Raw genomic sequence first — 20,556 nt, 5'->3', positions numbered from 1 at the left:
CAATATGCTACAGGTGAAGTCCATGAGTCCACTTTGGTCTTTCCTCTTTCCTTTTGAACGTGTCGTTCGTTCATCTTACTACATGCGCTCGTCCCAGGGAAGCAGAGCGTCGCTCCCTAATTTCTTCCTCACTAGGAGCTCGCTGATACCCCACAGATTCTTTCCCAGCTCAGACGACTGTGCAGCCCTGCTCTCCTCGCTCAGTTGACCCGGGTCAGTGATGTAGTGCCCGTTCCATTTCGCAGGGTCTTCGTCGACCTCCTCGCTCGTCGCTGCCCACAGCGTGCTCAGGCTGCCCTGCTCCGGGTTGCGCATGAACGGGATGGTGAGATGCTTCATCATCGTCCCCACAACGGTGCCGAACGTGTCCTTGAACTGGTCCTGCTGCGTCGTGTGCACCGCGCCGGGGTGCGTCGCGATGGCGACGATCCTGGAGCCTGTCGGGCGGAGGACGCGCTCGACGAGGCCGTACTTGACGAAGAGGATGTTCGCGAGCTTGCTGCGCGCGTACAGCCCGTTCGCGCCGAGGTCCGTGTTGATCTCGTCGAGGGACGCGAACTTGACCGTGGTCGCGAGCGCGCGGTGCAGCTCGGAGGAGACGACGACGATCCGCGGGGCGGGCGCGCCGGGGAGCTCGGCGGTGCGGCGCAGGAGGGGGAGGACGCGGTTGGTGAGGTAGTAGTGCCCGAGGTGGTTCACGGCGAAGTGGCGGTCGATGCCGTCTGCGGAGACGTCGTATTTGTTCACGCCGACGCCTGCGTCGAGGATGAGCTGTGGGGTTGTTAGTGCAAGTACGCGGACTACTGACTAGCGGGTGGCCTTACGAGGTCGAGTCGCTCCTCTTGCTCTCGGATGCGGTCTCCGACTTGCTTGACGTTCTCGAGGCTGCCCAGGTCGCACGGCGTGAAGGTGACGTCGACGATGGGCCCGTGCGGGTCGGCGTCAGACTTGATTTTCGCGATGGCCTCCTCTGCGTTCTCGCTCCTGCGCGACAGGAGACGGACACGGGCCCCTGCGAGCGCGAGGGCTTTGGCGACTTCGAAGCCGATGCCGACAGTCCCGCCGGTTACGACTACGGTCTGTACGCAAGCTCAGTACATGTTGGGACTGAGCGAAGACAGACGCATACCCGGCCCTTCAGCTCGGGGACATCCTCCTGGTCGAAGCCGCTGATGTTATTCGCGTCATTACCGGTGACCTTGTTGATGATGGTCTGCATGGCCTGTGATGGTGTGGATACGGTACCAGGTGGCGGTTTCTGACGAGAGACGAGAGACACGCGTTGGCGCGAGGGAGAGTGGGGCGGGTGGAGGTGAGCAGGACGAGCGACGCTAGCCTGAAAAGCATGGACGCCCAGTTGGGTGGTGCGCAGGCGTGCGTCCGTCATAAGTACATCCCGACTGCTTGGCGGGATGACGAGCCTCGTCGTGTGCGGGCGCAGTCATGACGCACTCAACCACGGCGGATCGACAGCACCTGCCTTTTCGGGCTCAGCACCAGCGTTCGGGTGGATGGCTCAGTCGGAATTGGATATATATTCAAATTGACGTCGTGGTGCCTCATGGCACGTCGACGGAACCTGTGTTGCTTTGAACGGTACAGGCTCGAGGGCGGATTACATAACCGTCACAGTGAACCGGTCCGAGGACATGTAGCGCTGGTACATTCAGACGGCTTTCGCCTTGCCAGAGCGCCGCAGAGACAACTCGGAGAAGATGCTTCCGTCGTAGACACGCCTCAAGTCCTCCTTCCTCACGATTCCGTCGGCCGGCCACAGGAGCAGGTACAGCGACAGCCCTGCACGTCTGTGTGAGCATACAGAGCATAGACAAGGAGAGCGATACGCACACTCGAAAGGGCACCGCATGTACCGAAAAGGTCGAACAAGACGCGCTGACCGCTCATCAGCTCAAGTATATCCCATTTCCCCAGCCCGTCCTTGTCGCCGTACTTTGCGAACATGTCCTCGAACCTGATAGGCCGTCAGCTCTGCTTCGTGCCACCTAGCTGGGAACCACGCACTTCTGGGGATGAAGCGTCCCTCGTTATCGTACGTGCCCGTGTCGCTTCCATGTTTGGTCTTGTGGATGTTCGCGAGGTAGACGCGGAAGAAAGGATCCGGCAGATAGCCCGGACAGGTCGGGTAGGAGAAGTTGAAATGTATGATGAAGACGGAGAACAGAGTCAGGAAGAGGTTGAATCCCAGTTGCGGAACCCGTGGTACGTGTCGTGCGGCCAGACGATGTTATCTCCGTCAGGGTCGAAGTAGGCGCAGTGCTGCTGCAGTACGGTGTGCCCGCTGTGTTTGTCCGCCCAGCCGCTGCTCTGGGTACCGTGGGGGCACTCGAGAGAAGGCGCGAGATTTGCGCGTGCGGTGCCTGCCCATAGATGTATTAGAGCGTGGAATCAGAACCAATGACCCGGTGGTTGGCATACCGGGATTCTTCAGGATCGCATTCTCCTCTGAGGAAGGGTCGTAGGGAAGCCTTTCGTATGTCACTGGAACCTGCCTGATGCAAGTCTGCACCGCGATATCCTTGCTTTCGAGCATGATAGAGAGCTGAGGGCGCATGCAGAAGAGATGAGAGTACGCGATGTTGCGGACAAGTGAGTCGTGGTTGGAGGTTTGAACACGTCGCGCACTCGAGGACACACCGCCGCGACAAGACTCTTCACCCCTTCACCACGCACTCTGTCCATTCACACCGCGACGGACATCACAAAGCATCTGTACGTTCACTGAAGTGGAACACGTCCGATCCCGCCCCGTAAGCCGCGTCCCAATCAAACTCACTCGAGTGGTTCTCTTTCCCAAAGGCGTCGATTAGCGCCTGCGCCTCACTCCCGCCGTGCGCCACCGGTCGCGCGTCCTCACGCGTCTTCCGCGTGCGCCCTGTCCGTATATGTGCGTCTCCCCGGGTGACAGGAAGGTGCCGATGTGGCGGAACGTCAGGCTGATGCGCTCCCCGTTCGCGAAACGCTCCTCCGCCGACTTGGTCTTCTCCGGCCGCTTGTCGGTGCGGATCCCGTGCAGCCAGCGCATGTTCGTCTCGAGGCCCAAGACGAACATCGAGTTGTGGGGAGCGGGATGCGCTGCACCGCGCGGAGGGCGTGTCTGGGCAGCGGCGGGGGTGCGCGCTGGGCATCCTTCTTTGTGCGCAGGGTCATGACGCGGCGTGCGCCGAGACTGACGTTGACGATCTTGGACCGCGGACGATGTCGACGTCTTGTCGGAGTGCTCGGAGATATAGTCTGCGCCTGTGCGGTAGTGCTGGATCAGGACGTGGTTCACGGGGTGGCGGAGGGTCTGTTCGACGTGCTGTCGGATGAGCTCGACTGTGGGTGAGAAGGGGAGGAGGGGCGGAGACTCGTCTGCTGGGTGGCGGTAGATCGGACAACTGACATGTCCTCAGAATTGGTTCGAATGCAACGTGCTTGGCCTGTCGTACCTGCCATCTTCGCTCACCGAACCTTGCACTGCGACAAGTCGCGGGACCTCGCCGCCTGTGCGAGTATGAGTCGATGGCTTCCTACGGAGTGATGGTCAGGTAGAGATGCGCACCTCTGTGGACCATTCGATGCCATTGCACTTCGTCTCGCACACGGCCGAAAGCATGTTCTGACAATTCAGACGGAAGAAAGTCGTCGACGAGGAAGGAATCGCCTTCCCCAATGACCTCTCCAGTCTCGAGAACGCTCCGCTCAGAAGGCATTGTACTGATAGCTGTCAACTTGAGATCTCTCTGAGCGTACGGGCGCAGAAGTGCTACAGAGCGCTCAGCGTAACGGTACAGACTACGAACTGGCAACGCCGGCTGGTTTGGCTCGAGCGGTCCCGGTGGGGATGACCTTCACGTTCCAGACGATTCCGGGGTGTTTATATCGATATACGGCACGGCGCCCTATGCACTACTGTGTGGATAGAGCACAGCGCGCGAAGATGTGATCGTAGACAATGCTGACAGGGTTTGCTGAAGACGACCACTGCCAGCCACTGCCCTGGAACAGTGACGGCGAGCGCGAGACGCCCGGGATTCTCGGAGCGCTCATGATCGCTCAGTTTGCGCGCCGTGAGATGGAATCTGGCTTGCAGTCTACACCGGCCGTTCAACGCTTTCAGCAGCAACACAGCTGGCTGTCCGCCTTGCTATCGACCATCGCCAAGTTATCTCGTACATTTTTACTGCGCAACGAAGACTCTGAGTCTCGTGCTCAACGGTGAGATCTTTCGTCTCTGGCTCGTAAGCAGTGTTTTGACTTCGCACGCATATAGCGTACCCGGATAGCACGGGCTCTGCTACAATAGCATAACTTGCGATGGGTCTCTCAGGCGAAAACAAGCAGCGCATTGGCGCTGATCCAAGGAACCTCACATGGGCAAACGGTGCGTGCGTAGTCTCACCGATGCTGGGGCGTGAAATCTCACTCCGCGCGCAGATGCCAGCAAGTTCGGCAGCGCATACCTCGAAAAGTTTGGCTGGGCCTCAGGCTCGGGCCTCGGTGCGTCCGGCGAGGGGCGCACCAACCACATCTCCGTCTACCAGAAGCTTGACATGCTCGGTATCGGCGCGGACCACAAGAACAACCAGGACGGGACGGCGTGGAAGCAGGGCAAGGACTTTGAAAACCTCTTACGCAGATTGAATGCGGCTGCGGGGCAGGAGGAGGGTGCGGCGGACGTTCCGAAGATTGATGGTTTCGTAAAGCCTACTGCGCCGGCTGAGGAGAACGTGCGGGCGGCGGAAGAGGAGGGTGAGGAGAAGGAGCAGGGGAGAAGCCGCGGAAGAGCAAGAAGAGAAAGCATGATCTGAAGGAGGACGCCGAAGAGGTAGTGGGCAGCGAGGAGGAGGCGCAGAGAAAGAAAAAGGAGAAAAGGAGAAGCGGGACAAGAAGGGAAAGACGAGGGAGGAAGAGCCCGCAGCCAGGAAAGCAAGGAGAAAAAACGCAAGTGCAAATCCAGCGACGATGAAGGTGCTCCTTCATCGGAGACGAAGAGCGCAACGATCAACGTGGTATCGGAAACCACGGTAGCCGCGAGGGCACCGGTCATTGTACCACGCCCGTATGTGACCTTTCATCTATCAATACTAGCTGCCTGCCATCATCATACGTTCCCCCGGATCATCACTGACTATCGCTCTACAGTGTTCGTGCACATCGCGCGCGTCACATTGCAATGAAGGGAATGGCGTCCAAATCTGCGACTGCCATTGCTGAGATTCTCGGTGTCCCCTCATCGTCCGTCCCCACACCCTCTCTTTCAGATTCGCCGGACCCCTCCGCGTCTTCCTCCGCTCTAGATACCCCGGCGTCCGGTCCCGCCGCGCTTAAAATGCAAGACCTGACGACTTCGAACAAGAGCGTCATGGACTACTTCCGCGACAAGCTCGCGGCAAAGTCTAACCGCGCGTCTGATTCTTCGACTCCCGCTTCGGCGGAGATGCCGACGAGCGACGACTACGACGAGCGTCCGAGAGGCGGGTTGGGACTGGGGGCCTCGAGGCTGCGCGTGGAGACGGTGGAAGTGGAAGACTACGATGACCGCCCCAGAGGCGGACTTGGCTCGTCGAAGCTAGCGGTGTCCATGTCCGCGATGTCGTTCGTGCAGTCCGCGACTCAGGTGGAAGAGGAGGGGACGGAGAAGAATGAACAACCTCTAGGCAACGAGCATTCGCCGTCCACGCGGAAGTCCAAGAAGCGGAAACACAGGGAGGAAGGGGTAGGTGATTCTCTGGGGACCAAGCACGACTCCGATGAAGGCTTCTCGCCTTCTGTGGTCAAGAAGGACAAACTATCACAGATTGCGCCGACATCCGCGGATGGAGGCGCGCAGAATCAGGAGCCAAAGACGCAGAAGCGCAGGACGAAAAAAAATGAGACTGCGGACCAGTCGGGCGGCGTGGCGGTGGTGGAGGAGAAGTCGAGGAAACGGAAGAAGAAGCGCGAAGCAGAGGATGCATCGCAATAGTGAGCGTTGTTAACGTTGCTTCGGACCGATCTCGGAATGCCGCACTTATCTTCTTACATCGTACAACACTGGTCTTAAGAGGCAGTCTTGCGTATATCAGGTTAAGTTGGTTGCCGCATGCTTGACATGACCGTTTCTCGCATTTGTTTCAGCTGTGCAACATAGACAGTGCGATGAGCGTTTTGTTCATCGCAGCCACTCGATGCGCAGGGCTGTCAAGTTGCCGCGACACGCCTACACACGAGTCCTGTCCGTGCTCCTTGGTGGGTTGGAGAATGACAAGTCTTACCTGATAGTGCATAGCCATAGTTCAACGCTAGGAGCTCTGCACCATACGTCTTCTTTGGCACAGGGTCGACCCAGATTCTGACCCGTCTCCCACGCATGTTCATTGTGCGGTAAGTGATTGGTTCTACTGCATGCAACGACCGCTGATGCTGGCGCCGAATACCAGTCGGTTCCCGGTGGAAGCTCCCTGACCTTGTCACAGTCGGGCGTTTGCATGGCACTGCAATTCAAACGACCTAGGTGCCAACTTCTTCGTGAGCAACGTTCGCACGGGCTATGAGGAAGAACTTCAAGCAGACCGCGTGCAATAGACCGCAGCTAGCGGCAGCCAGTCGCTGAGGATTCCTAGTACGTGCTGTCAACGCTCAAACTACAGAAGTCCTTAGTTGGTCATTGCGAAGAGCAGCGTGAACCGCCAGCGCGCGTACATATGCCGCCGGTCGTCTATGGGGCTTGCTTATGAGGAATGCGAACTTGGTCGTACGTTGTGCACCGCAGCCTCTTGTCGCCACCCGGTCACTTTTCGATCCCTCTCTCATCCTCTCACTACATTGATCATTACCCTCTGCATTTCCGCTGCTCTTAGTGAACTGACACGAGATGGCGCACCCTTCGACGCCAGATTTCTATACTGACCTTACGCCTAGCTATTCGGCCAGGGGCGATCCGCTGCCTATCCCGCTTCTGGATAGAAGTACCTCTCGTAGCTCTTCAGACCGACGTTCCCAAGCGCCGTCATAGCTTCCGTCACTTCGTCCGGATTTGGGCAACGAGCTTGAGGACGCGCCCTTTCTGATGTCAAGCGCGTCAAGCGCTACAATAAAGGCAGCTTCGGCCAGCACAACATCTTACTTCAAACGGACGTCGACGTCCAAGCAGCGCCCGAACTTCGTGCGTAAGTGGTCGCAGACGTTTGTGAAGAATCACTGGATTGTGGCCACTACCTTCTTGGTGTTGTTGCTCGTCGGCATCAGCATCGCAGTAGGGTGGGCTCTACGTGTGGGTTCCTTCGAGGCGGTGCAAAACTTGGACGCATATTTACTGAAGGGTTCGCCCATTCGGTGAGTTCAGCCCAAACCACCGTATGATGCACAGTTGATTGATTGAGGCTAGGTTGACTGGATTCGCGATAACAATGCTCATCATTGTATTTTCTCTGACTGGTGGTTAGGAATCTATTGCGGGACAACCCAGGATCAAACAATGAAAAGCCCGCCCCTCTGTTCACTTTAACGCGACAGATATGTAGTCTATAGCAGCTATAACTCAACTCGGCCTGATGGTCGCCGCAACTCTCCGCGGTTCAGGACGCAAGTTGCCATGACGAACTTCTACGATGGCAGTCGGTCGGCTCAGTCCTATCCCTTCGATAAGTGAGTATACTTGGTTTGCAGCCAATTTACAGCTCTCAGTGTTGGCGACAGTTGCTGATATAATGCTTTGTCAGGTATACATCCCTCTTGGTGTTCTTCGCGCAATCTGTAGGCGACAACTTAACTGTGCCCATCGACTTCGGTGATACCAGAGGAATTGCCTTGTACGTAGTTGCATTTCGCTCTAACATGGGGTATCCTTCTGACGTTATGATATGCCTCAGTGGGTACAATGCTAAACTCGACATATATACCTCCGGGGACGCTGCGTATGACGTCACCGTCAAGAATTTGGTTACTCGAGGTCAAGTCATCAGAATATATGCGCTCATCATCGTCATAGGCATATGTGAGTTGTATTTCATATTCTTGCCTTTGCACGTATTTGACATGTCTGCCAGGGATGATCACGATCACATTTGTCTTGGCCTGTATCGTATGCGTGTTTCTCGGGAAAGGTGTCAGAGTCGAGGTCTTAGTGTTACCGGTCACAACCCTGTATGCTTTCACCCAATTGCGGGGCACGATGCCTGGTGCGCCGGGTGGTTTTGGTGAGTATACCTCTCAACATGACCAATATGCTGACCTGATATGTTGACTTCGACAGGCGCGGACATCGGTGAGCATTAAAGGCAAACCACGTTTTAAACCTTGGTTCACGAAGTATCATAGATTTCGTCGGAATTCGCGCCTGCTTGGCGCTGCTCACCTTCTCGGTTCGTTTTCATTATATGAATGTGTGCTGCAAACCTTACATACAGTTGCTAGTCCGTCTTCATTTGCGCCGTCTTTCTCTTCCGTAATCCGGAGGAGAACACGCCTAGGTGGCACCATTTGTTGCATGCCGGCCAAGCAAACGGCTATTACGCGACGGACGACCAGGAATCGCCCAAGCATAAGGATGTGCCGGTTTAGATGCCCTGATATTTGTGCAGAATGTCCGTTGTCTTTTGCCTACTTATATTCTGTTGATCGCAATCTGTCTCAGGCTTCTCACAGCAAGTGCGGCCCCCGTGCTGTCTGATCACAAAATTCACGTCGGTTTCTCGAATTCATTTTCGCCAATGGTTGCTACCTGTCTCGTACCAATGTGACCCATTGTCCCCAACTCCGAAGTCTGACACGTTCAACACAACCCTGCGGCAGGTAAGTTAGCCCAAGCCACGGTCAGTCAGTCGATGCGGCCGGGATGTCGGCGATGGGAGACGTCACAGCCTATCACCACACATCTCCCATCGGACGGGTACGAGAACAGACTCTGTACGCACCTCGGTGAGTCAGTATGCTTACAGCACCGCAACGTGCGCCAATCGGTTGCTCACTGGCTCTGCCATCAGGCTATGCTCCTTTGTGGGTTCGAGAATGACAAGTCTTACCAGGTAGTGCATAGCCATCGTTCTATACTAGGAGCTCTGTGACATACGTCTTCTTAGGCACAGGATCGGCTCAGACTGCTGCAGATTTTGACCCGTCTCCCACGCAGGATCATTGTGCAGTAAGTCATTTGTTCTACCACATGCGATGGCCGCTGACACCGACGTCGAATACCAGTCAGCTCAGAATGAGAGCGTTACAACTTTGTGCCAGTTGGCTTTTCCAGGGCGTCGCAAGTAAAAGAACCTCCATGTCAAGGCATTCAATGTGATCAACGGCGTTTCACATATGTTGCGAAGGAGGAATCTGCGGCGGAGCAGATCGCAAGCTATTGACCTGTCCTGGGGTTCCATGCTAAGCACCCGCTGGCCGCTGAGGATCCCCAAACGACACAAGTAGCTATGCCTAGACGCCTGAAGATGTATGCCTAGGGCGTGCTGTCAAACCACACAAATCGCACGGGTGATTGGAATGAACAGGGCGAACAGCCGGCGCGTGTGTGAGCCATTGATCCTCTATCTGCGACTTGCTCATAAGGATGACTGGGTCGTCCGTGATGCACCTCAGTCTCTTGGATATCGCCATTACACCACTCTAGGTCACTCCCTTTCGATTCGTCTCCCGACTACTACTTCTGCGCTCCCGCATCCTTTTGATAGTGAACCGGACGGCGATGGCACAAGCTGCGACGTCGGCTCTCGATACCGACTTCACACCTAGACGTCCGGCCAGAACTGGTTCTCTGCCCATCCCGCTTTTGGAGATGGGTGCCTCTCCTAGTTTGTCAGATCGACGGTCCCAAGCACCACTATCGCTCCCTTTGCCCCATCAAGATCAAACCAATGTGCTCGAGGGTGCACCTTTCTTGCTGACGGGCGCGTCAAGCGCTACAATGCAGGAAAGTTCGGCCACTACAACATTCTCATCCAAGCGGAAGTCGCCATCGAAGCAGCGCCTGCGCCTTGTGCGCAAGTGGCCGCAGACGTTTATTCAGAAACACTGGATCATTGCGTCCACCTTCTTTGTGGTGCTGCTCGTCAGCATCAGCATCGCTGTAGGGTGGTCTCTACGTTTGGGTTCCTTCGAGGCGGCTCAGGTCCTGGATGAATATATTCCGCAGGAGACGTCGCTCTGGGTAAGTGTGGCAGCTTGAGTAATCGTACGGAGCACAGTTGATTAATTGAAGCCAGGTCGAAATGGACGCGAACCTGATTTCGGTCGACTCGGACGGCCAGTCTATAACTTTAGATTGGTTCTTAGGCTACTTCTGTCCGCGCGGTGCCTCTCCATCCACCCCGGCTTGTCCTGATGTTGAAATCTACTTTGACCAGTGAGTCTCGAGTGTAATTTATGAACGTGACAATGCCTATATTCACCGTGGAATGGGCTAGGAATCTGTTGCGGGGCGACTCAACCGCATCCAACAATGAAAAGCCTGCCCCCATATTCACTATCAATGCGACGGACTATGTAGCCTATGATAAATTCAACTCGACTCGGCCTGATTATCGCCGCAATTCTCCTCAGTTCAGGACGCAGGTTGCTATGACGAACTTTTACTCTGATGGTCGGTCCTCCCAGTCATATCCCTTCGACAAGTGAGTCTGGTTGCGCAGGTACACGTTATTGGAGATGTGCTAATCAAGACCTTCAGATATACATCTACTTTAGTGTTCTTTGCGCAGTCTGTGAGCGACAACGGGACTGTGCCCATAGGCTTCGGTCTTACCAAAGGAATCGCCGTGTACGTAGTCGCGGTGCGCAAGGCGTCAGAATGTTTTCTGACGCTGCGCCCTCAGTGGATTCAATGCAAAGCTCGACACAAATACGTCCGGGGAGGCTGCGTATCATGTCGCCGTCAAGAATCTGGTAGTCACACGAGGTCAAGTCATCAGAATATATGCGCTGATTATCGTCATAGCCATATGTGAGCCCATATGTTGTGTCCGTTGTCTATCGCAATTGACATGCCTGCCAGGGATGATCACGATCACGTTTGTCTTAGCTTGCATCGTAGCTGTATTCTTTGGAAAAGGTATCAGAGTCGAGGTCTTGGTGTTGCCGGTAACGACCTTGTTCGCGTTCACTCAATTGCGCGGCACGATGCCCGGTGCACCTCCAGGCTTTGGCGAGTATCCTCCTAATCCTGACCAAGGTATTAGTTACTGACTCGCCAATTTCGACAGGCGCGGACATCGGTGAGCACTGCAGGCAAGCGCCGTTAAATCCGCGACTCACGAAGCATCACAGATTTTGTCGGGATTCTCCCCTGCTTGGCGCTGCTCACCTTCTCGGTTCGCTCGTGTCTTACCTCGGTGTGCGTGATGCAAAGCTTACACTCAGTTGTCAGTCCATCTTCACCTGCGCTATTTTTCTCTTCCGCAACCCAGAGGACAGCACACCTAGGTGGCAGGATTTGGTACACCCTGAGAAAGTGAAGGGTTGGGACACCGTGACGACGAAAGGCCAAGGGCCCGAGCTTCAGGATATGCAAGTTTGAATATCTGTGATGTAACTTATGTATGTATGTAACTTGGGAGCTCATTTTCTGTCAAGTTGAGCATAGCCCAGGCCCTGCTTAGTCTCTCGTGGGCAGACCACAAACACGAGGCCCTGCCAGGGCGGCAGCAGGCAACTGAATCAGGCCAAGACACGATCAGTCAGTCGATGCGGCCGCCGGGATATCGGCGACGTAACTGTTTGATCGATCTGCGGTTAAGAGGCGGTGTATAGTGAATTAATACTTTCCGGGTTGGCCTGGCTTTGTGCAGACCTCGGTGAGTCGGTGAGTGTGTAACGTGCGCCAATCAACCGCTCATACCCTTCTGTATTGCAGTGTCACCACGGCCAGTGTTCCATCAAGTGGTAGTGGGCATGGTGACGTTGGCTACAGTCAATGGCCTGGTATTCGCAGCATTGCCCAACTTGAACCACCGTCGCGTACCTCAAAGTTTTCTTGGGCCTTCCGAGTCTCGACAATCCAAACAAAGTTGGCACAGTCGAATACTACTCTATCCTGCAACTCCGATCCTCAAGTACATTGGGATGGCCGTCTCGCGCCCTGATTGTTAGTGCCTGCTAGCGTGAGTAGTAACTGAGGCTATTTGCTGTGTTCTGACGGATGGAGACCGACGTCAGGCGCATCCGCTGTCAAACCACACGAAAGTCTCGTAACTCATTTCCCATCAAGATGAAACCGCAGATTACGAAGCTGCCGGTGCCGGTGAGGGCTGAGGCCGTCGGTCCTCGTCATGAATTGCTTATAAGAAGATCGCACAATCACAGGAGGCGCACTTCGATCTTTCGCTGAGACTGTTCTTGTTTTTTTTTTGACTGCCCCTTCGCCATCTGTTCGTTTACAAGACCGTCTGTCTTCCCTTCACAGCATTCCAGCTCAGCGAGCGTGTCCGACATATGGCAACGTCGACTCTAGGCATCGACCTCGCGCACAGGCCTCCGGCGCGAGCTGGAACGGTACCGACCCCCAGTCTGGACAGGGATACTTATTTCGGCTTGTCTGAAAAGCGATCCCAGACTCTACCAGCATTCCCGCAATACGATCCATATGACACTCCCATGGCGACGCCCGGCTCGATCGCAAAGTTGCCGCAGTCTCCCAACGATGGTGCCGACTTACTTACTACGGCGTCTCCGTCAAAGCGATCGTCGAGGATGAGGCTGTTTGCAGACCGCGTCTGCAACACAACTCTCGCTTTCGTCGAGAGGCACTGGATCGTTGTCTCTGTCTTCTTCATCCTGATCCTCGTGTGCACTAGCATCGGCGTGGGTTGGTCTTTGCGATTGGGCACCTTCCAGGGTGTCCAGGTGCTTGACTCTTTTCTGATTGAAGATCCGACTTGGGTAGGTGCAGTGTAACACGCGTCTTCCTGAAGAAATCTGAGCAACGATACGTAGGTCAAAATGGACGCCAACTTGATCTCAGTCGACTCGGATTCGCAGTCCATTACGCTGGACTGGTTTCTATATTACTTCTGTCCCGATGGCTCTTCTCCGTCGACGTCAGATTGTCCGGATGTAGATATCTACTTTGACCAGTAAGTGTACGTACTACTGGACGAGGAATACCCAGATTACTAACACTTTTATCACTTGCCGCCAGGAATCTGCTGCGTGGCGCGGGCTCTACATCGACGGCGAACAACGAGAAACCTCCACCGATTTTCACTATCAATGCCACCGATTATCAGGCTTACAACGCAAGCGGCAACCCTGATTATCGCGACAGTTCGCCCCTGTTCAGGACGCAAGTGGCCATGACGAACTTCTACTATGGCGGTCGGTCAGCGCAATCGTATCCGTTCGACAAGTGAGCACGCGTCGATTTTCAAGAAGTCTTCTCGACGACTACTAACGTAAGGTGTCGTCAGGTACACGTCCACTCTGGCGTTCTTCGCGCAGTCCGTTAGTGACAACAGTACCGTACCTCTCGGTATTGGTACTACTAGTGGAATCGCTGTGTACGTGACATTAGCCTGCGTATTACCATTAACATCCGCCCTTCAACTGACGGTACCACACGGCGGTTCAGTGGCTTCAACGCGAAACTCGACACCGCTACCTCCGGAATAGCTGCGAATGACGTTTCTATCAAGAACTTGGTCGTGACCCGAGGGCAGGTCATTAGGATGTATGCATTGCTCATCGTGATCGCCATTTGTGAGTATCGATTTTGGTCGTGATCTACCTTACTGACTACGACGGCTGCGTCAGGGATGATTACCATCACATTCATCATGGCATGCATCGTCTCGGTCTTCTTCGGGAAGGGCGTTAGGGGTGACATCTTGGTATTGCCGGTCGCGACTTTGTTTGCGTTTACCCAGTTGCGCGGTACAATGCCGGGGGCCCCTAATGGTTTCGGTGAGTGCTATCGTATTGGCGACGTGAATAGTGGATGACGACGCGTGATGGGTCTAGGTGCGGACATTGGTTAGTCCATGAGAAGAATCCCTCGATGTGTATCACTTACACTAGTCTTCAGATTTTATTGGGATACTACCCTGCCTGGCACTGCTCACCTTTTCGGTTAGTTCCCGTCTCTGCCCTTCGCGTATGTGCTAGTCTGACGCCGAGCCATGACAGTCCATCTTCATGTCCGCCGTGTTCCTCTTCCGGAACCCAGAGGATGACTCGCCTAGGTGGCAGAAGTGGCGCGCGTTGCGGACGCCTCCACAGACTGCTATGACGGTATAGTCTCGGCGGTATACAGTGGGGGGGTTTGGTGCAGAGGGTATACGTATTGGGCCTCGTATATGTACGTGTTCACGTTTTTTAGGGCGAACGACATGTAAGATGTATCTATGTAGATCAATTTTCACCGGTCGCGGTGGTGACACCGTTACGGATGAGTCTCGGGCGGTTTCACCGCCTTTGGGCACACAGTGATACATAGGCGAGCATCCTCCGTTGAAGGAGGCATCGACAGCGAGTCACCGCTACTTACCTTGAGTCATACCGCGATGATACAGTTCAATCCGTCGCATCGACTCGACGATTCCGCGCATGCTTCGCCTAGGAACACTTGTAGCATCGCGTCGAAGAACACAAGGCAGATATCACAAGTAACATCTCGCGTTCGAAGTTTATCGACAATAAAACAAGTTCTCACTAACATCAAGAGAAATATCTTCCGACGAACACAGTCATGAGACCGACCCACCATACACCCACAATCGCCAAGACAATTGAGCTAGAGACACATGCGAGCCAGATCTCACGCAATCACACAGGGGTATTAGCGAGACTCGCAGCCCAGAGCTATTCGCATTCTCGTCGTAACAATACAGATGAACTATCCATCTACTACAGAACATATCATGCCGTTCAGCGTTCTCAAACCCCCGTTTAGTCGAGCTCGTCGTAGTCACCGAAGATCGCACGAGCGAGCACCTCGAACGCACGCGTCTTGTGGTCCGCGGTACCCGACACCGCAGGCGTCGCGCCGGTGCGGACAGAGCTAGCGCTGTGCTCGGTACCAGCGTTGGCGGCACCGTGCTGCGCGCCAGGGTGGGCAGCACTGTGCTCGGTGCGGTGCGCAGCACCGAGAGGGTGCTCCTCGCTCTGGGAACCTGCGCGCTGGGCACCAGGGTGTGCCTTGGCGTGCGCGCCGGTGCGCTCGTGAGAGTGCGTGCCGGTGTGTGCGCCGCGCTCGTGAGTATGCGTGCCAGTGTGCGCGCCGACGTCCCGGTGCGCCTCACCGTGCTGGTGCCGGCCGTGCCCGTGCTCCGAAGCCTCATGCTGGCCGGGAACAGCGTTGTGGGAGGTGCGGTGAGCGCCAGAGCGGTGCCCGGTGCCGGAGTGGGACGTGGAGTGCTCATGGGCACCAACGTGAGCGCCCTGGACGTGCGCGTGCGTACCCGCCTTGCCGCCGTGTTCCCCGTGCGCGCCGGTGTGTGCGCCGAGGCGCTCCTGGCTGTGCACACCAGAGTGCGCGGCGTGCGACGACTCGTGTGAAGTAGGGTGCTCGGATGCACCAGAGTGAGCAGCGCCAGCCTTGTGGGTCGCGGGGTGAGCGCCAGACGCAGGGTGGGCGGCAGCGGCAGGCTGAGCCGCCGTCGCAGGCTGCTCGGCCACCGGCGCATCACCAGCCGCACGGGCGAAGTCGTGGTGGTAGTGCTCGCCATTGTGGGGGTGGTGGTGGTGGTGGCCGTGGTGGTGGCGGTGACCAAACTCCTCATCATCGAAGTCCTCCGCGTGGTGGTAGTGACCATGGTGGTGGTGGTGGGGGCCGTGGTGGTGGTGACCGTGGTAGTGCCCGATGCGCTGGTCGTAGTGGTCACCGTCATGGAAGAACTCACCATGGTGGTGGTGGTGGTGGTGGGGATGGTGGCCGTGGTGGTGGCCGTACTCCTCACTATCATGGTGCCCGTGGTGAAGGTGGTGCCCGTGGTGGTGCTCCTCGGTGTCGTCCTCCTCCTCGTAGTGGTGGTGGGGCTCACGGGCCTCAAGTTCCTCGTCAAAGAAACGAGCAAGAGCTCCTCGTCGAGATCACGAGCAGCAAGCTCTAAGTCATCATCAACAGCACGCGCGTCGAACTCAGTCACCTCCCGAGCGGGAAGGAACGAGTCATCGCGAACCTCGATGTCAGTGGTCCTGTAACGGCGGCATTAGGATGCGACCATGAGACATGAATGAGGAAGAGTACACACCTGAAAATCGGGGCAGCGAAGGCAGGCGCGACGGACGCAGCAGCGACAAGCGCGACAGGGATGGCGGAGTAGGAACGCATCGTGAAAAAACGGCGTAAAGTAGAACGGTTGAGTAGAAGAGGAGAGTTAGAAAAGTCGTAAAATCGTAACGAGAGAGTGCAAAAAAGAAGTACAAGTAAGGCTGCATGGGGAGAAGAGGACGCCGTCAGCACACCGACGAAGCGCAGACATCGAGGGGGACTACTCACCGACCGGCACCTGTACCTGGGAGCTCTGAAAGAATGAAAGAAAGGCTGCGAGCTGGGGTGTTCCGACGCGTCGCGCGCATCTTTATACGCCGTCCCCCAGCAAAGTTGGCCGGCTCGGCCAAGTTACAGGATGGCATGCGCATCAGACAGACCAAATTCCATCTACTCTGGGAGTCAATGCCGGACAGGCGGTGACTCGGCAGGATACCTGGTTGGTAGCACGGGTGCGCGGCTGCCGTGATGAAACACGAAATGGCCGCTCAGGAAGTAATGGCGACGCGCGATGGGCCCGTTCTCCCATGTGTCGCACTTTGCACGATGGTCTTCATGCGCCCTGTACAGACCTGCAATACTTGAAGCTTCATGCACCCACCGTTGTGCTTCTCAATGTCATAGGCTGAATGTCGTCGAATTTGCCTGTAAAAGAGCGAAGGGGGCGAGATGCCCAGAAGAGCGTCGCCCGCCCTGGCTCCGATGCCGGGATCAAGCAGACTTGAAGCAGTGCTAACCGATGATGATTGATTGATCCACAACACGGTACGCGGTACACGCGGCGAACAAGATCACCTGGACGCGTCATGGCACAGCCCATCTTCGCCCTATCACGCCAGCCAAAAAAACGCCATCTATGTTCTCTTTGACTGGACACAGCCAGTCAACAGACAACACGTATGAACACCCGCGCATGCCGCGACGTATGTCCAGCAGCGCAGCCACTCAGATGAAATCGAGTGAAATCGAGGGTGGATCGATTGACAGTAACAGATTCTAGGCAAGTACACTTATGTATACAACAGTCCGGATTATATGCACCAAGGCGGGAGATGTACGATCAAGGGATGCGGCAGAGTACGTACAATACAGTGTGGCAAAGACCGAATGAGAAACATGAGAACCACAGAAAAAGAATAGGGCGCAATAGTCAAGTCCCAGTCGAGCCGGGTAGCAGTACTTGTCGCGCTCATGAAGTGCTCATGCGCATACGCCCTCGTCGATGGTAAGTCCACACCGTGCGCATTTCACTCTGCGGTCGAGCAGGCAGCAGGCAATGCCCACAGGGAACCATATGATGGCCGCCAAAATACCTGCAACATACAGTCAGCAAGCCTACCCACGCTGAAGAATGTCCGAGCGCACCGAGGACACCGTAGCGCGTGCTCGGTACGTGGCCGCCCTGCTGCAGACAGACCATCTGCGGATGATCCGGAGGCAGGAGGGACACGACGTGTTCGCCCGTAGCAGGGTTCACATAGTTGTACACCGTCGTGGTGGGCATGGACGGTATGCGCGACGAAGGCCCCGCCGGCGAATGTGATGGCGTCGGAGGGATTGGGACCTTCACCTGGTCGGCTTTCGCTGCGCCTTCAGCGACAAACGGGCCGGAGGCTGTGCACGTGTGGATGAGCTCGCTGATCACAGACACGAACGCGTATCACCTACCGGCAGCGTCCTTCATGGTCTCATCATAGGAGGGTGGTGCCTGCATGTCGTCTTTGGATGTAGCCTGCGGGGGGTAGAAATTAGACACCCACGTCAAGCACGGGCTTATGTAGGGCGGGAGACGGACCATGGTGGTGCTGTTGGGGTCGACGATCATGGTGACTCGTGGAGGGAAGACAGGGGTTGCTTTGCGCCGCCTGCAGCGAGGGCGGGTCTTGACTGGGTGGGCCTCTGCGGAGCACTGCCTCGCGCAGCTGTGAGCGGCTCGAACGCGGCTCCGGAGCTGCGCCGCTGTGGGACCCGGCCTCAGACACCCGCACCGAGCATAGACGCCCGCGCAGCGTCGCGCGCCTCGGTCACGTGCGCCCGACGCGCTGTATCCGATCGAGGCCTGCACGTGGCTCCGGTGCGCATTTTCTTTCGAGGACTTTTGTGGCGCAAGCGCGCAATTGTCTACAGTCGTGCTCGTCTGGCCTTCTGCTGCTCGGCTTTCCTTTGCCTCCGTCACATCCATCATACCTCAGTTCATACGAAAACACTCCCGCCGATAGAAGAAAATGGCCAACGCAGGACCGTCGACATCCGCTAGTTTGGAAAAGGATGTGTCGGTGGACAACATGACTTCACGAGACTAGTCAGTTCGCGCCTTTTGTCCGCTCTGCGATCATGCTTGTGCCGCAGAGTTTTGCGAGTTGGATGTTGATGACGGCGTGTGTAGCTATGCGGACTCGTACGCGCACTTTGGTACGCGTTGCAGCTGTGCATCTCCAGAACGCGATGTTGATTGTGGTTCGCGCGCTTCACCTCAGGTATCCACGAAGAGATGTTGAAGGACAGCGTCCGGACGGGATCATATCGCAGCGCGATCGTCAACAACGCGCATCTGTTCAAAGGCAAGACTGTGCTTGACGTTGGCTGTGGCACTGGGATCTTGAGCATGTTCGCCGCAAAGGCGGGCGCAAAACACGTCGTCGGGGTCTGTGCCATTGCGCACTTCACGACTTTCGCGTCATCCTAAACTTCGTCTCATATAGATCGACATGTCCAACATCATCGATCAGGCAACCAAAATCATCGAGGCCAACGGCTTCAAGGACAGTGAGTCCGCATATACCCCCCGCTTCGTGATCGCGCGCCGAACGCTTGCCTTGTTCAGCGATCACGCTCGTGAAGGGCAAGCTCGAGGACGTCCCGCTACCCATGCAGGAATTCGATATCATCATCTCGGAATGGATGGGCTACTTCCTGCTATACGAGTCCATGCTCGATACCGTGCTGCTCGCACGTGACCGTTACCTCAAGCCCGGAGGCCTCATCTTCCCTGACACCGCGACGCTGTACCTCGCTGCGATCGAAGACGCGGACTACAAGGAGGAGAAGATCAACTGTAGGTCGTATATGAGTGATGCGGTGAATCATAATGCTCACTGGCGCTGGCTCAGTCTGGGACAACGTATACGGGTTCGACTACTCGTGTATCAAGGACATCGCATTGCGAGAGCCTCTTGTAGACACCGTCGACCTGAAGGCAGTGGTCACGGATCCCTGCCTTGTGAAGGTACATAGTTTGTTCCCGTTCGGGTACAGTTGGTCTATTGCTGAACTGCCTTCGTAGCACATCGACCTGCTGACGGCAAAGAAGGAAGATCTTACCTTTACGGCACCGTTCACACTAAACCCCACGCGGGACGACTGTGAGCCGTTGCAATTTAGCCTTAGATTGCGTACTGATGTGCTTCTCCGCAGACGCGCATGCCTTCCTGGCCTGGTTCGACATCTCCTTTGAGTGCACGCACACGAAGGTGAAGTTTTCGACAGGGCCCCATGCCAAATACACTCACTGGAAGTGAGTCAAGTTGATCTGATCCTCCCATGCGCACAAAGTGTTGACCGGGATCGTTCTCCAGGCAAACTGTATTCTACACGCCCGAGACGCTCACTCTATACCAGGGCCGGCCGGTCAAAGGCCGTCTGTCGTGCGCACCGAACGAGCGCAACCCGCGCGACCTCGACATCCTTGTCACATACCAGACCAACGACGAGCCGGAGGTCGAAGTACACTACAAAATGTGCGTCTGTCTTTCCTGTCTTCCCCCGGCGCTGCGTCGTGTCCCGTGGGCCACCGCTGACCGGTTGTCAGGTCTTAATTTACTGCATTGCCCTGCGCTGGATTTGGCGTGCACATTGATGACTACCGCGGACGCGTTACGACCTGCAGGTATTAGACGACTGCTGTATCTTTTGGGACTCAGAGCTGCCGCGATCATATGTGTTATTTTGATCTTGACCCATGATGGGTGTCCATGCCAGCCCCGTCGTCGAGGTTTCCCGCGGATGTCAATGCAGGCCCAGTCACATGTATAGAGCTTGTTTGAGAGGAGTCGCTGCATCCTGCAAACATGCAACCAAAATGGGCGAGAATGCGCTCCATGAGCAGAGTAGGAAGAAATACGTGGGCGAGTGGTATGCGTTGATTGCGTACTTAATCCGACGTGTTACATACGAACAGACTCTGTACAGAGAAGCAATGGTGCTGCCAGACAGGATATATGAGTATGTACGAGGCGACGGCTTTTTCGGGAGCGACAACTGCAGACCGAATTTCCGCCGTGCGGGACGACCGCATCAGTCAAATGGGCCATCGAGCTCATTACACCGCCCACACCCAGCGTAGCTCCCACCCCCACCGCACCGCC

At 56.0% G+C, this 20,556-nt stretch overlaps 11 protein-coding genes across 11 annotated transcripts; 6 read left to right on the top strand and 5 right to left on the bottom strand.

The window, feature by feature from the left end:
• Positions 1 to 78: 78 nt before the first annotated feature.
• Positions 79 to 1,219, bottom strand: B0H18DRAFT_1082270 (uncharacterized protein; the record flags this gene model as incomplete). The annotated part of the gene is made up of 3 exons (XM_048031509.1): positions 79 to 771; positions 825 to 1,079; positions 1,130 to 1,219. The coding sequence occupies 3 exons, from the start codon at positions 1,217 to 1,219 to the stop codon at positions 79 to 81; spliced, it is 1,038 nt and encodes a 345-aa protein (XP_047899144.1).
• Positions 1,220 to 1,666: 447 nt separating this feature from the next.
• On the bottom strand, positions 1,667 to 2,551 carry B0H18DRAFT_1082258 (uncharacterized protein; the record flags this gene model as incomplete). Its single annotated transcript, XM_048031507.1, has 4 exons — positions 1,667 to 1,797; positions 1,851 to 1,972; positions 2,216 to 2,378; positions 2,437 to 2,551. The coding sequence occupies 4 exons, from the start codon at positions 2,549 to 2,551 to the stop codon at positions 1,667 to 1,669; spliced, it is 531 nt and encodes a 176-aa protein (XP_047899143.1).
• A 166-nt stretch (positions 2,552 to 2,717) lies between these two features.
• B0H18DRAFT_1082257 (uncharacterized protein) lies at positions 2,718 to 3,713 on the bottom strand (the record flags this gene model as incomplete). The annotated part of the gene is made up of 5 exons (XM_048031506.1): positions 2,718 to 2,837; positions 2,876 to 3,093; positions 3,193 to 3,398; positions 3,450 to 3,504; positions 3,563 to 3,713. The coding sequence occupies 5 exons, from the start codon at positions 3,711 to 3,713 to the stop codon at positions 2,718 to 2,720; spliced, it is 750 nt and encodes a 249-aa protein (XP_047899142.1).
• Positions 3,714 to 4,317: 604 nt separating this feature from the next.
• B0H18DRAFT_951037 (uncharacterized protein) lies at positions 4,318 to 5,968 on the top strand (the record flags this gene model as incomplete). The annotated part of the gene is made up of 4 exons (XM_048042003.1): positions 4,318 to 4,384; positions 4,438 to 4,752; positions 4,972 to 5,062; positions 5,146 to 5,968. 4 exons carry the CDS (start codon positions 4,318 to 4,320, stop codon positions 5,966 to 5,968), a joined length of 1,296 nt encoding a protein of 431 aa, XP_047899141.1.
• Positions 5,969 to 7,091: 1,123 nt separating this feature from the next.
• Positions 7,092 to 7,317, top strand: B0H18DRAFT_1207091 (uncharacterized protein; the record flags this gene model as incomplete). Its single annotated transcript, XM_048036203.1, has 1 exon — positions 7,092 to 7,317. A coding segment is annotated over one exon (224 nt), but the record flags the coding sequence as incomplete, so codon positions are not given.
• Positions 7,248 to 8,715, top strand: B0H18DRAFT_414920 (uncharacterized protein). Its single transcript, XM_048037988.1, has 9 exons — positions 7,248 to 7,317; positions 7,370 to 7,629; positions 7,704 to 7,793; positions 7,854 to 7,978; positions 8,031 to 8,180; positions 8,237 to 8,248; positions 8,302 to 8,345; positions 8,398 to 8,567; positions 8,618 to 8,715. Exons 2-8 carry the CDS (start codon positions 7,577 to 7,579, stop codon positions 8,542 to 8,544), a joined length of 621 nt encoding a protein of 206 aa, XP_047899139.1. The 5' UTR covers positions 7,248 to 7,317; positions 7,370 to 7,576; the 3' UTR covers positions 8,545 to 8,567; positions 8,618 to 8,715.
• Positions 8,716 to 9,573: 858 nt separating this feature from the next.
• B0H18DRAFT_976010 (uncharacterized protein) lies at positions 9,574 to 11,605 on the top strand. Its single transcript, XM_048044126.1, has 9 exons — positions 9,574 to 10,138; positions 10,194 to 10,333; positions 10,395 to 10,601; positions 10,658 to 10,747; positions 10,803 to 10,930; positions 10,982 to 11,131; positions 11,190 to 11,201; positions 11,254 to 11,297; positions 11,354 to 11,605. Exons 1-9 carry the CDS (start codon positions 9,677 to 9,679, stop codon positions 11,501 to 11,503), a joined length of 1,383 nt encoding a protein of 460 aa, XP_047899138.1. The 5' UTR covers positions 9,574 to 9,676; the 3' UTR covers positions 11,504 to 11,605.
• A 974-nt stretch (positions 11,606 to 12,579) lies between these two features.
• Positions 12,580 to 14,217, top strand: B0H18DRAFT_1114237 (uncharacterized protein; the record flags this gene model as incomplete). Its single annotated transcript, XM_048033094.1, has 9 exons — positions 12,580 to 12,864; positions 12,919 to 13,058; positions 13,124 to 13,330; positions 13,392 to 13,481; positions 13,553 to 13,680; positions 13,735 to 13,884; positions 13,942 to 13,953; positions 14,006 to 14,049; positions 14,107 to 14,217. 9 exons carry the CDS (start codon positions 12,580 to 12,582, stop codon positions 14,215 to 14,217), a joined length of 1,167 nt encoding a protein of 388 aa, XP_047899137.1.
• A 432-nt stretch (positions 14,218 to 14,649) lies between these two features.
• B0H18DRAFT_975993 (uncharacterized protein) lies at positions 14,650 to 16,559 on the bottom strand (the record flags this gene model as incomplete). Its single annotated transcript, XM_048044125.1, has 3 exons — positions 16,421 to 16,559; positions 16,173 to 16,353; positions 14,650 to 16,116 (listed from the first exon to the last, which is right to left on the bottom strand). Coding segments are annotated over exons 2-3 (1,328 nt in total), but the record flags the coding sequence as incomplete, so codon positions are not given.
• A 449-nt stretch (positions 16,560 to 17,008) lies between these two features.
• Positions 17,009 to 18,281, bottom strand: B0H18DRAFT_975990 (uncharacterized protein). The gene is made up of 4 exons (XM_048044124.1): positions 17,988 to 18,281; positions 17,861 to 17,924; positions 17,558 to 17,806; positions 17,009 to 17,505 (listed from the first exon to the last, which is right to left on the bottom strand). The coding sequence occupies exons 1-4, from the start codon at positions 18,015 to 18,017 to the stop codon at positions 17,393 to 17,395; spliced, it is 456 nt and encodes a 151-aa protein (XP_047899135.1). The 5' UTR covers positions 18,018 to 18,281; the 3' UTR covers positions 17,009 to 17,392.
• On the top strand, positions 18,282 to 20,531 carry B0H18DRAFT_975984 (S-adenosyl-L-methionine-dependent methyltransferase). Its single transcript, XM_048044123.1, has 10 exons — positions 18,282 to 18,494; positions 18,579 to 18,604; positions 18,670 to 18,836; positions 18,895 to 18,958; positions 19,017 to 19,247; positions 19,303 to 19,418; positions 19,476 to 19,554; positions 19,607 to 19,706; positions 19,768 to 19,929; positions 20,079 to 20,531. Exons 1-10 carry the CDS (start codon positions 18,418 to 18,420, stop codon positions 20,083 to 20,085), a joined length of 1,029 nt encoding a protein of 342 aa, XP_047899134.1. The 5' UTR covers positions 18,282 to 18,417; the 3' UTR covers positions 20,086 to 20,531.
• The last annotated feature ends 25 nt before the right edge of the window (positions 20,532 to 20,556 follow it).

This window comes from Fomitopsis serialis (genome assembly GCF_022376445.1).
Source record: "Fomitopsis serialis strain Sig1Antser10 chromosome Unknown B0H18scaffold_4, whole genome shotgun sequence".
Classification (NCBI taxonomy): Eukaryota; Fungi; Basidiomycota; class Agaricomycetes; order Polyporales; family Fomitopsidaceae; genus Fomitopsis; species Fomitopsis serialis.
Note: the sequence above shows the minus strand (reverse complement) of the source record. Positions and strands in the feature narration are given on the sequence as shown.

Coding starts and splice junctions, on each gene's coding strand:
- B0H18DRAFT_975990 (XM_048044124.1), bottom strand. CDS start 18,017: ATGATCGTCGACCCCAACAGCACCACCATG. Junction 17,807..17,860: donor GACCATGAAGGACGCTGCCG/GTAGGTGATACG, acceptor ACACGTGCACAG/CCTCCGGCCCGTTTGTCGCT. Junction 17,506..17,557: donor CACGCGCTACGGTGTCCTCG/GTGCGCTCGGAC, acceptor TGTATGTTGCAG/GTATTTTGGCGGCCATCATA.
- B0H18DRAFT_976010 (XM_048044126.1), top strand. CDS start 9,677: ATGGCACAAGCTGCGACGTCGGCTCTCGATACCGACTTCACACCTAGA. Junction 10,334..10,394: donor GTTGAAATCTACTTTGACCA/GTGAGTCTCGAG, acceptor GGAATGGGCTAG/GAATCTGTTGCGGGGCGACT. Junction 10,931..10,981: donor GATTATCGTCATAGCCATAT/GTGAGCCCATAT, acceptor CATGCCTGCCAG/GGATGATCACGATCACGTTT.
- B0H18DRAFT_414920 (XM_048037988.1), top strand. CDS start 7,577: ATGACGAACTTCTACGATGGCAGTCGGTCGGCTCAGTCCTATCCCTTC. Junction 7,630..7,703: donor CAGTCCTATCCCTTCGATAA/GTGAGTATACTT, acceptor ATGCTTTGTCAG/GTATACATCCCTCTTGGTGT. Junction 8,346..8,397: donor TGGCGCTGCTCACCTTCTCG/GTTCGTTTTCAT, acceptor TACAGTTGCTAG/TCCGTCTTCATTTGCGCCGT.
- B0H18DRAFT_975984 (XM_048044123.1), top strand. CDS start 18,418: ATGGCCAACGCAGGACCGTCGACATCCGCTAGTTTGGAAAAGGATGTG. Junction 18,837..18,894: donor GCGCAAAACACGTCGTCGGG/GTCTGTGCCATT, acceptor CGTCTCATATAG/ATCGACATGTCCAACATCAT. Junction 19,248..19,302: donor CAAGGAGGAGAAGATCAACT/GTAGGTCGTATA, acceptor GCGCTGGCTCAG/TCTGGGACAACGTATACGGG.